A 13,384-nucleotide genomic window follows, 5' to 3' on the forward strand; every position below is an offset into this window, starting at 1 on the left:
ACTCAGAGAAGCTCTAATTTTCTGGTTTTAACATATTAAATGCATGAGTTTGAGTTGATCTGGGGGAAGCAAATGTACTTGTAATATATGGTAGAAGCAAACCATCAAAAGTTTTAATTGATGCATTAATTATTTTCTCTGTTATTTAGTTCATTATGTGAAAAGGAAAATAAAGACACATGGGTGCATGACTTGCCCAAACCTATGTAGGCAGATGTGAAGAGTCCTTAAGAACTCCAGGCTTCAAGTGTTTTGTTCCCTCTCTTATGTAAGAATCAACTAATGTAACTGTATACGTGATGCTGTTTCTTTTTGTCAACAGGAATGTGCACGGTTTAGTAAAAACTATTTGCAAGTTACTACAAATTCAAGCTATTCAACTGGGAAAAGATGGAGATGAGTCTGTTTGGAATCTGTATGGAATCAGGTTAGTGTCACATTAGTTTTATTTAGATATGATAATATCTAATGTCTGATTTTCAGGAAAAAAAAAGGTTAATACTGGCTTTCAGTCTTTCTTTTTCGTGTTCTATTTTGTTTACATGGTGTAGGTAATCAAGTGCTGGCACAAGCTGCCCACAAAGATTGTGGAATCTCCATCCTTGGAGATACCAGAACCTGACTGCGTGTGATAATGGGTAGCTTTCTGACTACCTGCTGACTATGCTTGAGCATATGGGTTGGACTAGATAATCTGAGAGGTCCCTTCCAATGTAAATCATTCTCTGATTCTATGATTATTTTTTGGTTGACAGTCTTAAGGAATTTTCTAGTATAGGGATAAGATTGTGCTTTTCGAACTTATGGTGGCAATGGCAACATGAAGGCTGTATGCAAGAACACAATAAGTATTTTAAGACTGTGAATTACTTCCCTCTCATTTGTTTTTCCTGCTTTATTCTTATTATCAAAGTCAAGTTCCTCAATGTCTTTGCTGCAAAGATGATATACATGTAAAAATAAGTGACTTAAAGATGCATCTAGACCTACTTATCTAGAGCTGCTTGTCATGCAATTGCAGACTTTTGAAGGGAACATCTTAATGACTTCATTCAGCTCTTGAGAAACCATGAGTCAGTACTGGCATTAGCACCCTCTATTATATCTTCTGGAGAACGTTCCAGCTTAGTAGATGTCATGAACATTTTTCAAGTGTCTTTTTATGCAGTTAAGAGATGTCACTGTAGGAGGCTGTAGCTATAATGGCTTAAGGATATAAAATGCATTGTTTAAAAGACAGGAGTCATGTCATTAATTAAGCAAAATGAAATAGTGAAGAAAAGTGAAACAGGCTTTGGAGTGCTGGATATGCTTGCATTCCTGAAATCCTTTGTTTTTCTAGGTATATTGGGTCTTCCTACAAAGTCTCCTCTTATAGAGCAGTTTTAGTTTAAAAGGCAGATAATCAAGGGTACTAAGATGGAACTCATTTGGAAAATTTCTTTTTAGTAGTAAAATAAACATATTTAAAGTCTCCTGTAGAAGAAGCTAAGTTAAAGCAACCTAATCCAGGCTTTGTGTGAAAAAGAAGGTAGTAGGATGTGGCTATATGTGGAATAAAGAGATATCCTCTGCCCAGTAGAGCAAAGGAAGATAATTGCTTTTTTCCCTAACCACCTACCAAAAGAGAAAGTACTGGTAACATACAAGGAAGGTGAAATTTGGAACATTCAAAATGGTTTAAATTAAAGTAATAGACAATGGAAAATAAGCAGCAGACCTACACTTAGTCAATACGGTTTTTGTTTTCCCTTTTGGTTGCAGTCAGCTTTAATGAAGAGAGATGTCAGATTGTTTGATGTAAGGTCAGGGCCTTGTGCTTTTGAAATCTGATTTCTGGGTTTTAGTGTACAGAAAAACCTATCCACTCATTGTTATGTAACAATTTTGGTAGTTGTGCTCTATCAAATGCCATTAAAACTTGATTTTTTTCTAAGAAATAGAAGAATGTATACAGTAGCTCACCAACAGTAATCTGCTGTTACAGTGTTCATGTATTATGCTGTCAACAATGCAAAAGTATTCCATGTGGAAATCATCAATGAAGAATCAAAAAGCTCCAGTATGTTCTCAAGTGGTTTGCTATTGTCACTAGTATTACAGGATAATAAGTAGATTTGGCTTAGGTCAATTTTAATTCTGAACAATAGAATTTGTTTTATAATACAGCTTCTTATGATGACATAATATCATGAACAGTTCCTGAAAAGAAATGAAAGAAAATAATGTCTTACAGATTTGGGCATTTTGTGGTTGTTGGGTTTTTTTTTTTGTTGTTTTTGTTTTTAAGTTTGGTTGGTTTGTTTTGGTTTTGTTTGTTTTATTATGTTTCTCTGGGATAGAGTTAGCTTTCTCCGTAGCAGCCATCACAGTGCTGTGTATTTGCAGCCAGAACAGCGTTGATAACACACCAGTGTTTTGGCTACTGCTGAGCAGTGCTGTCCTCCAGCCCATCGCCATCCCTCTAAGGCCAGTAAGGTAGAGGTGGTCAAGACTTCAAGAGGGCACACAGCCAGGACAGCTTACCCAAACTGACCAAAGGGATAGATCTTTCATACCGTACGACGTCTGCTCGGGAATAAAAGCTAAGAGGAAGGAGCCTAGAGTGCATTCATTATTAAGACATTTATCTTCCAAAGCAATGGCTACACAGACTGAAGCCCTTCTTCACAGGAAGTGGCTGCACATTGCCTGCAGTGCAGTGCTTTCTTTTCCTTTGCTTTCTTGCATAGCCTTTGCTTTTCTTTAATAAATTGCCTTTATCTTGACCGGGGAGGGGGGGGGGCTCCTGTCAGCATTTTTAATGCAGGTGGGCTGTGGTACACATGTACAGAACTTTGGCTATAAATTTTTTCTGAAAGCTATTTAACTTTTTTAAATGAACTAGTAGTTTACATTATTCTTAATGATTCATCGTGCATGGTTTTATTGTTTTAAAATTCTGGAAAGCTGCCAACTTTCTGAATTCGAAATTCAGAGTAGGTAGAAAAATGCTTTAAAAATGCGTATTTGATGGAGCAAAAGGCTATCCCAGCATTCTGAAGGGACCAAGGTCACATCTGCATTCTCAGAAAAGTATGTTGACTGCAGACATTGTTTCTTGATACAGAAAAATAGTCTGTCTCTGGATTTGTCCTTTGAATCAGATTGGAGCTCTGTTGTATTCAGAGATGTAACAAAAAAGTTGAGATGACCTAAAAGTTAAAAATTATTTGTGTTTTACTGTTGCCTCTCATACAAGATTTATCTTGTATGATTTATTTATGTTTCCCTGACCACTTACATATAATGAGTGGATAACTGCTGTGTCTGGTTGTGCATTTTGCTTTATCCTGAACCCACTGGCAATAACTTAGGGTAGTAGCACTGTAATGTCATTTAAAGATGTGTGTCTTACAGTGCTGTTCTGGCAATTCCTAAGTTAGTGTTGACAATAAATCTCATCTACAAACCTCATTTTTCCTACTGCTATTAGCATTATCAGATGCACCTTTTTTAGGCTGCACATTTTGGTGTTTCATTATTAGTCACTGTTCACTATGGAACTTAGCTAGTTTCTTTCATCATCCAGTTTGGTGCAGTTATAGTAGTTTCAGAACACTCAAAATCTGTCCAAAAAGGCTTGCTTTTTTTCCTCCGTGGTAAACCATTTTCATTTTGGACTTGATGTGTCGCATGTGCTGACTTTAAGGAAGGTTCCACTGCCTTCAGTGTCATAGAAGCATTTAAGTGATGACTGAAGACATATTCTTCTGATTAGGAAAGGTAATTAATTTTTAAAATGTGACAAAGGTATTGAAATAAGCAGCTGCTATAACCCTATGTGTCTTTACAAGGGCTATTCACTTTCAAGGTCCTGGCATGGTTTTCTGCTTCTTGCATACCGTCATCTTGGAAAGCTGAAATGAAGCAATAACCTTAGCTTTCCTAGTCTTTGTACACGGATTATAAAAGACTGTAACTTCAGTAAAATATTTATAGTTTGGAAGGAAGTACAGCAGGTAGGTGCTGAAGGCTTGTACCTGTGCTTGGAAGACTGGACAGATGATGTGTGACAAGTGGTTCAGATTTTTCTGTGGATATTGCTTGGAGCTCAGTGCTACAACCTAGTGCTGCTACCAATCACTCAAATCAGGCTTGAACAGTGATCCTTAGATTTTATTTAATTTAAAAACAAAGAATGAGACCAATACTTTTTCAAATAGAGATATTCTGTTTCAATCTTGTTTCCTGAAGTTCTGAGAAAATATACTCTCTTGACAGTGTAGCAGTCTTAGCAAAGCTGGTACCGGGAGTTGGTAAAACCAGGAGGTTAAATTGTCTGTTATCTACAGCTGCACTTATTTTGAACATAGCAGTTTTGCATACTTCCTTTCTGCATTAGAGATAAAAATGTTATGTCTTGTGTTTCAGGAGCATTCCCCATCCGTTAATCACTGTCCTTGAAAACAGATCTGACTGCTGGCCAATTCTACTACAGCAGATAACATTATTTTTCCATCAGTGTCCAGAGAGGTAAATGAGTAAATAATTAAAACATAGCAAATGTAGATAACTGAATCATATAATTGTAATTATTTTTTTGAAGGCAGCTGCAACGAGCTGTAAGAATTCTGTCTTTTGTGAAAGATAATTGTAAAATTTAATTACACCATTTCAAAGTTTAAAATAATTGCATAAATAATGAATTACTAGCATAATCCATCAAAATCATTTTTATAGCTTTTTATTAACTGTAGGTAAAGTTTTTATGGATATAAAATAATTGGTGCAAAACTGATAGCACCTTTGGAGTTACTTTTTTTAAAATAAGCAATTTTGCTTATTAGCTTTGTCAATTTTGACTGCTAAGTCAAAAAAAATTAATACAATGCAGCTGTGACTCATCTATACAAAGTGATGGGATGATGACGGAAAAGTGCAGATGATTACATCTCATGGTAAAAGAAGAGGATTTGAAAAACAATGTATGCTTCTTAATTAAAAAAAGTAGAAAAAATCACACCACAGTCTTATTATAAAACATCTGTAGCAATGAACAAATACCCAAATGCCAACTATTTCAACATTTCTTCATGCTTAACTTGAAGGAACTTGCCCAATAGAGCTTCAGGATAAAATAACAAATGCTGTAGCAGCCTTAAAGCTAAATGTTTTCAGTGATTTTACACCTATATCTGTGCTTTTCAGATATAAGTATCCCTCTTCTGTTTTCTGGAAGACTAATAACAGAGTAATAGTGCAGAGAGATTGGCTTCTGTATTCTGTTGCTATGAGTAAAGAAATAAATTTATTAATTTCTTAAATTTCTAGTGGGCCTAGACTACTTGATCAACAGTAAGACTTTCGAGCAAAAACTACACAGTCAATTTAATTGATCAGAGTATTTTTGAACTGCACTTAGCACATTTGTTCTTTCACTCAGCTACTAAATGGATGGGACTCATAAAGAGTCTCATCAGATGTATGAATGATGGAATGAACTGTGGATTTTTTTGCTAGTGGCTTCTTTTGAATTAAAAGGAGTTGCTTTTACTGAAAAGGAAAATATTTTAAATTTCCTTTGTTGCTCTTTGTTCAAGGTTTCTGTGGATAAAGTGTTAGACTGAGAATATATCATTTAGGTTGAGAAAGACCCTTAAGAACATCAACTCCAACCATTAACCTAATGCTATCCAGTCCACCACTAAACAGTGTCCCTAACCATGACATAAACAAGCTCCACATATGTTGATGTAGACCAGTTACTGAGTTCTTCCTACAGCTTTGCATCAAGACTGAATATTGTTTAAAACGGACTTTTGCTCCCTTGTTGATTTGCAGGAAGACTCTGCAGAGGGATCTGGACAGGCTGGATCCATGGGCCAAGACCAATTATATGAGGTTCAACAAGGCCAAGTGCCAGGTCTTGTCTTTGGATCACAACAACCCCAGGCAGAACTACAGGCTGGGGGCAGAGTGGTTGGAAAGTTGCCCAGAGGAAAAGGACCTTGGGGTCTTGGTTGACGGCGGCTGAGCATGAACCAGCAGTGTGCCCAGGTGGCCAAGAAGGCCAATGGCATCCTGGCTTGTATCAGCAGTATTTTGACCAGCAGGACCAGGGAAGGGATTGTTCCCCTGTACTTGGCACTGCTGAAGCTGCATCTTGAATCCCTTGTTCAGTTTTTGGGCCCTTTATCACTACAGGAAGGACATTAAAGCTCTGGATCGTGTCCATAGAAGGGCAGTGAAGCTGGTGAAGGGTCTTGAGTCCAAGTCCTGTGAGGAGTGACTGAGGGAGCTGGGATTGTTTAGCCTGGAGAAGAGGAGACTGAGGGGGGACCTTTTCACACTCTACAACTGCCTGAAAGGAAATTGTAGCCAGGTAGGGGTCAGTCTCTTCTCCCAGGTAACAAGTAACAGGATGAGAGTAAACAGCCTCATGTTGTGCCAAGGGAGGTTTAGATTGACTCTTAGGAAAAATTTCGTCATGGAAAGGGTTGTCAAGAATCATAGCAGGCTGCCCAAGGAAGTAGTAGAGTCACTATGTCTGTAAGTATTCAAAAGACGTGTAGACATGACACTTGGGGGCATGGTTTAGTGGTGGGCTTGGGAGTGCTGTGTTAGTGGTTGGACTTGAGCCTAAATGATTCTTTGATTCTAGATTTGTTAATGTATTGACCATGAGCTTTATTTGATTGTTTTAAAAATGGCAAGGACATCTTGTATTCCTAATATTGTCAAGCCAAAAGATTTGTTCTGTGATAAAAAAATTACATGAAACAGGAACAACTAAGGTGGCTTCCCAGTAAAAAATTTAAGATCATTGTGCAAAAACTGATAAGTAATGGATGACATCTTTTTAATGAATATATGTTTTATGTGTTTTAAAAAGATATTTCTGAATAGTCTTGTCTAAATGCTACTTCAGAATGGCCCATTAGTCTATTAAAACATTCAGCAAGGAAAGACACTTTCTTGAATCTTGATGGAGGAAAAAATAAAATTTAGAGTGTGATAACCTGCAAATACCTGTTGAGTAGTATTCATGTTTAAATATCAGGTCTTTTCAATATTGTACTTCATGGTATGGTTCCTGTATAAGGTCTTATAACAATATTGTGTCCAAATAAGACCAAATTTTTTTGTGAGATTTAGTGATTCTGTTCTTAACACTTTTGTCTTAATTGCATCCTGTAAATTTTTGCAGGTAATGTCACATTGCTTGGGTTTTCCTTGTTGCTTGTTAAGCTTTCAGTAGAAAGCAGTAATGGCAAACTTATTTCTTGAACTGCAGGGCAGAGAGTTCATGTGTTGGCATAATGGCTCCATTTCTAAGATACCTGTATTGTGAACCATCTCAGTTACGGGAATATGCTGAACTGCGAACGGGTTTACTTAAGATCTTACTTCAGCCTCGTGGGCTAAAGCATGAAGACACACCTTCCATGCTGGAATGTGAGATTCTTCAGCTTCTGTGTGATTTGATTCCACACCTTCAGGTACAGTTGTTGCCTGACCCCGCCTTTTACAAATATATGATATCAGAGCAATGATAGTAACATTATTATCTTGCAAGTGTACAAATACAGCATTCTCTTCCATTTTCTGTGGACCTGATTTGTTGATAGTACAAAAGGCTAACAAACTGTCTCTTTCTGGTAGAAGATAAAACTTTAATTGTTCAAATCTGATACACCTGATAGGATGGAAATCGAAAAACATGTTTACCATACTTATTTACAACTAATTGCCTCAGTAAACATATAGTAAACTTAGAAAGACAGTAATGAGAAAATGTTGTTAAATGGTAGGTTAATTGTCAGATTTTTAACTTAAAATGGATAATATTAAAATGAAACAAACTGTATGACAAGTATGATTTAAGTACTTCTAGATATTCTTTTCTCACTCTGTGAGAGTGGGATTACTGGATCTGACAAAATTTAATCTTTTTGGAATATGCTGAAGCTTATAAATATGCTTTTAAGTTGCACAGCAATACCTGCTAGGAGCTATGAATTTTAATCTTTCTGTCCACTTTGGTTATGGACCTAGGATGTCGTTAAGCTTAGTAGCTCAGCTTTGCCTCATGCTTTAATGTGACATCAGTTATGCTTTTTTGTACCTATGTACCTTTCCTTCCTCTTATGATATTAGGACAACATCTTTAGTTTCAGATGTATTCAGTCAAACATGAGGTGCTATGGCCTTATTGGCATGGAGAGAAGGTTCGTTAATATAAGTAATGTAAAGATAAGTTGGCTTGTTTTGAGGATATTTGGTATCATCTTTCTTGTGAGGGATTTTACTAGTAAAGTCTTCTTTGTACTCATAGCTACTTTTCTCAGTCCTTTGGTGAAACTATAACTTGTGTCATACATGTTTGTCTTGGCTCAGGTCAATTCTTTGTGATGATAGGTACATGCTGACCTTTTCTAGTCATAGAGACATTTCTGATTTTGTCTTGATTCTACCTGAGCTTCAGTATAACATTGTGCCTTGAATGTATGACCTAGCTTCAGACTTGGTAACATTTAGCCATAAAATGGCATTGAAGAAGACTTATAAAAAAAATCAGTTATGAGCCTTTCTTTCCTCCATGCACGTTGGCACTTTTTTTTTTAAATTAGAAATCAGTTGCATATTTTTCAACTCATATTAATGCTTGAACGCTTTTTGTCTTGCCTGAGATACAACTTTCACAACAGAAAGGAAAGTATTCCTTCAAGAAGCCTGTTTGATGGACTGTTTTATAATCTGTCAGTTCCTTACCCTTCTTTCTCTGAACTTCAGGTTCTTCTTCTCTTTCCTTTTAGCTTAGCCTAATGTAATCCTTTATGTGTAGTATAAATGTTGAAACACTTTGTCATTTTGTCTGACAGTATAAACCAAGCTGTCAAAAGTACATCTCTTCACCTGCAGACTTTTCAGGTGATAAATTCAGTGGCCATGAGGCTTAAGATTAGAACAGATTATTTATAGAACAAAAAGGGAATAAAAATCAAGATGTTATGCTTAATGCTGGCTCCAGAGTTTGGGTTGGAACAGTTTGTCTGGAACTAGAATTTTCAAGAACTGTCATCTAACACATGGGGACTTAGAGGCAACCTGCTTCTTGAAACATCTTTAGTTGGCTTTCAAGTATGGAGATACTTAATGCTTTTGGGTATTGTACAGCTTTTAATTTTTGTAGTAAGTAGCTTGCATGGTGCTTTATAAGCAGGTAAAACCTGCCTTTCTCTTTTGAAACGTGTTAAAATCTTGGTTACATTACAGAGGAAATATCCTGGAGCCAGATGTTTCTGTTATATTTATTATATTATTATTCTGTTATAAGAATATTTACCTGCTCTATGAAATCGTCAAACACTTTTTTTTTTTATGTTGTTGCAAGAATCTTGAGGACTGAATGAATTGCTATTGTTTTTGAGTAAAAAGGGATTTTTCTCATCAGCTACCATGAAATCTTTGTATTCTTTCATGTTTCTCATTTTACTTAAAAATATTAAATAGCAGTACATAAATTTTATTTTTTTAGGGAATTGGATGAGGGATTCCATGGTTTAGTCCATAAATGAGTTTCTGTGAAGATTTTGTACTATTTGCAATGGAAACATAGCAGAGCGAAAAGAATTAATTCTAAATTCTGTGTATATATAGAAGAGGAACTAAATCATCATATGTTTTGGCTTTGTTTTGTTTTAACCCCCTCTCTACAGCTTAAAGACTTACTGCAAGTTACAGAAGCCTTGTTTTATCTGCAAGAGCTATTCCTCAGCCTACTACGCTATCCTGTGTTTTGGAAAGTTCAGTTATCTGAGTTTTGTGTGCAATTGTTATGCTTCTGTGAAGTGTGTTTAGATGTGACAGGAGAATGCTCATCTTTGGTCTCCTTAATAGAGGACAACTTTGAGCTCTTAAAAGAGGTAAGAGTATATGGGGGAAAAAATAAAATAGTTTTATTAAATCTGAAGAATCTCATGTTTAAGACAGTACAGACATTCATACATGGCATTCATCTGCAGGCAATCAGTGTTGTTTCAAAAGCTTCTAATTTTACTTCTTGATTAAAGATCTTCAGAAGGTGAAAACTTAATTGATTCTGTATATATCAGTTAATCTTTTAGTTTAGGAATTGGTTTAAACTGAACTAAAATGGTTTGAACAAAGTAACAAATTAAAATGTTGTAATTATTTAGTTAAAATACTGGTTTTGTACTGTTCATATTCATCATTGATTGCTCTGTCACTGCATGTGCACTCAGTGGAATTCATGAAGATACTCCTTTCACTGTTCTGATAGTTGCCTATTTGTACTGTTTAATGACACTGAAACAATGCCTTTTTTTTTCCTCATAGGTATTTCCGGTCAACCAGTGTATAATTGGGCTAGCGCTTCTACTGCTGCAAACACCAGAAAGTCAGCAAAAGCCTGTCTTGAGTCTAGGTAAAGCTCTTCTTGTGAAAGAGGAATCCACACTCTTAAAACTGTGTCTTTGCTTCTTCATGTTTATGAAAATAAACACTGCATTCTCCTGGAGTTGGACTGGATGGTGAAATGTTTTTTTTTTTTTAATAAATAGAATTTTTCCTGAATTTAAAAAGTAATGGCAATAAAGATAATTCTTCCTGCAACAGTGACTTTTCCCATGGATATGACTGTTTTTTAAGGTCCTCCTTGTCTTAGAGCTTATATGTTTAATTTTTTAATCAACAACAGGATATTCTCAGCTGAGGTTCATGTATCCTGAATGGTTTCTTTTGACAGGTATTGAGAGCAGGCCTCACAGTCATGGCAATGTTTGGCTGTGCTTTTGACTTAGCAGTTTTGATTAATGCAGTTATTCCAATAAAAGCAAAGGTCTGCTACATTCTATTTCTTGCTACCATCAGGTACTTTGCTATAAACAACAGAAGTGTATGGGTCTCTTAATAAAATTGGAGTTTCACCAAAAAATCTTTTGCCCTTCAACTGTAGTATACACATACTGTAAATCTGGGACTGTTACTTTGCTTGACTGGAGTGTTTCCTAAAGATGTCTGTATCATGTCTAAAAGTACAAATTATGTTAATTCTTTTTTTCCTACGTGACTTTTTTTCCCCCCCACCTTGTCTTCAATAGCCTACAAGCTCCTTTCATGTTCAGAAACCAAGAATATTTCAACCACAGCCCTGACTTTGGTGATGCCCGTGCTACAGATCTTATCTTCTACAACAGTTGGAGACTGCCTTTTAGGGGATGATTCTGGAACTACCAGGCAGCAGCTGGCTGTAAATCTTTTGGGAATATTACAGGAGGAAAGTCTGAAGGATAAACGGGAAATGGTAAAGTGATAAGGGTTTTTTTTTCTTCTTTTGGGGCAGGTAGGGGAGACATTTAACAATTTTGCTGCATTATCCTTTGACTTGGAAAGACTCTGCATGTGTGAGCTTCTTTGGGTAATACATTCTATGGAAACACTTGGAAGTATGTATAGTCCATAAAACTAGACTATTAGGGAAGTGGAAGTGTGTTTGTAAGCTAAATATTGTTTTACTTAACAAATAGGATTTTTTTACTTTAAGAGACTGTATAGATTGAAGAATTCACCTACCTTATAAAGCAAGTAGCAGGACTTACAGAAAGCAGGATTATGTGTATTTACTTTGTTTCTCTCAGACTTGCTTATTTTCCTTGTCTCTGTCCTTTTCATTAGTGCTGTATGTGACTGTTAACTACCATTCTTTCTCCTTTGGCTGAAGACAGTTACAGAGTATCTAAGTGTCATTTAGCATATTTTAGCTCATTAACCTGATTCATTCTATGCTGTTGGGTTTTTTGTTTTGTTTTCTTTTTGGTGTGTTTTTGGGTTATTGGTTGTTTTTTTTTTTTGGTTGGGGTTTTGGGGTTTTTTTGTTAATTACTTAAGTCCCACTTCTCTTCCATTCACCACAACAAGTCTCTTTGATCAAGATATGCTTAGAAGTGGGGAAACTAAACTCCCTTTCTGCTTTACACTCCTGTTATTTTGCATAAGGAGAGCGGTGATATGACCAGTTGGAGACAGAAACAGAATGCCAGTTCTGAGTTCTACCATGTCTCCTTGTCCTGGAATACCTCACCAACTTCATCTTCTGTTTCCAAAATTTGAAAAGGCAAGCCCATTCGTACTCCTAATGAAAAATACCTGTTTTAAAGTTCACTAAAGCTTACACTTCTTATTCTGCTCTGAAAGAATAGGTATGAGATGACTTTAAGTAGAGCTCACTTCTTTTGATGGGACTTACTGGGTGACAGCCTGTACTGATGCCACTGGAGGCTTTTTTCAGTGAGGGATTTCTGAAGCACTTCGGTCCTCTATGCCCTGTGTCACTGACCCACCTGTTTTGTTTTCTGTTGTGTTTTAGAAGCTATTTTAATGTCTTACATGACTACTGGGTTACTGTAGGACAAGATTACAGTGCATTGTATTACACTGGCTTTCTGTAACAGAACTTTGTACTAATTCTGGTATTCTCTTTCTTCAGAAAAGCATGTGAAAGCTTTTCTGTTAAGGGTTTAAATCGCTTTTGATGACTAACTTTTTCTGTTAGCCGTGTTAAACTGAAAACACTTGTCTTTGGTGGGAATTCTCAAACAGTCTCTTCACTTCTGTCTCACTGATCCTTGCAGAGTTCATAGCAGGTAGCATGGCAGATCTTTGGTAATACATGGTTAGCAATTAGAATGGGGAGACAGACACTTACTTTGCCTTGTCATTGTCTGTAATAAGTATGCCCATGATGTTTGGTTCTCAACTAAAAGATTAAAAAATATAGACTTTCTTTTCAATGTTCCCATGAGTTCAGTCAATTTTTATTGTAGGATCAGATCAATGCTAAGAGAATAAAATCTTGATTGCATTATTCTTAGACCTTCCTCGCACTGGAAATGGGCACAAAAAGAGGTAGGAAAAACCAAATGTTATGTCCACAGTGAACAAGCTTTGAATAAAAGTATTTAAGAGCAAACATGATTAAGTTATGGTATATTTTCATAGAATCACAGAACAGCCCAGACTGGAAGATCGTCTGATCCAGCCTTTCATAGGAACGGGAGCCTAGATGAGATTATCTAGTACCCTGTCCAATCACATCTTTAAAACCTCCAGTGATGGAGACTCCACCATGTCCCTGGAGAGGTTGTTCCAGTGAATGATTGTTTTCACTGTCAAAAATGTCTTTTCTTGTAATGTAAAACTATCTCTGCCCCTCTCCCAGGCAACTTGTGTCTGTTGCCCTTTGCCCTATCATGTGATTCTTTATGAAGAGAGAACTTCTGTCCTTTTAATAACTGCCCTTCATGTACTGGAAAGCAGTGGTGCATCCCCCTTAACCTTCACTTCCGCAGTGTGAAAAGACCTAACTCATGGCACTCCTTTA

General features: G+C 36.4%; 1 protein-coding gene across 3 annotated transcripts in view; it reads left to right on the forward strand.

The window, feature by feature from the left end:
• Positions 1-13,384, forward strand: part of FOCAD (focadhesin) — a 97,599-nt gene that overhangs the window by 14,985 nt on the left and 69,230 nt on the right. For all 3 annotated transcript variants that reach the window (XM_018080970.2, XM_018080971.2, XM_029962904.1), the window contains 6 exons: positions 323-427; positions 4,414-4,515; positions 7,277-7,481; positions 9,702-9,908; positions 10,342-10,429; positions 11,106-11,308. In XM_018080970.2, the coding sequence (XP_017936459.2) occupies positions 323-427; positions 4,414-4,515; positions 7,277-7,481; positions 9,702-9,908; positions 10,342-10,429; positions 11,106-11,308 (910 nt within the window). The remainder of the gene's footprint in view (positions 1-322; positions 428-4,413; positions 4,516-7,276; positions 7,482-9,701; positions 9,909-10,341; positions 10,430-11,105; positions 11,309-13,384) is intronic.

The sequence above is a fragment of the Manacus vitellinus genome, unplaced genomic scaffold, assembly GCF_001715985.3.
Source record: "Manacus vitellinus isolate BGI_N305 unplaced genomic scaffold, ASM171598v3 scaffold_50_pilon, whole genome shotgun sequence".
Classification (NCBI taxonomy): domain Eukaryota; kingdom Metazoa; phylum Chordata; class Aves; order Passeriformes; family Pipridae; genus Manacus; species Manacus vitellinus.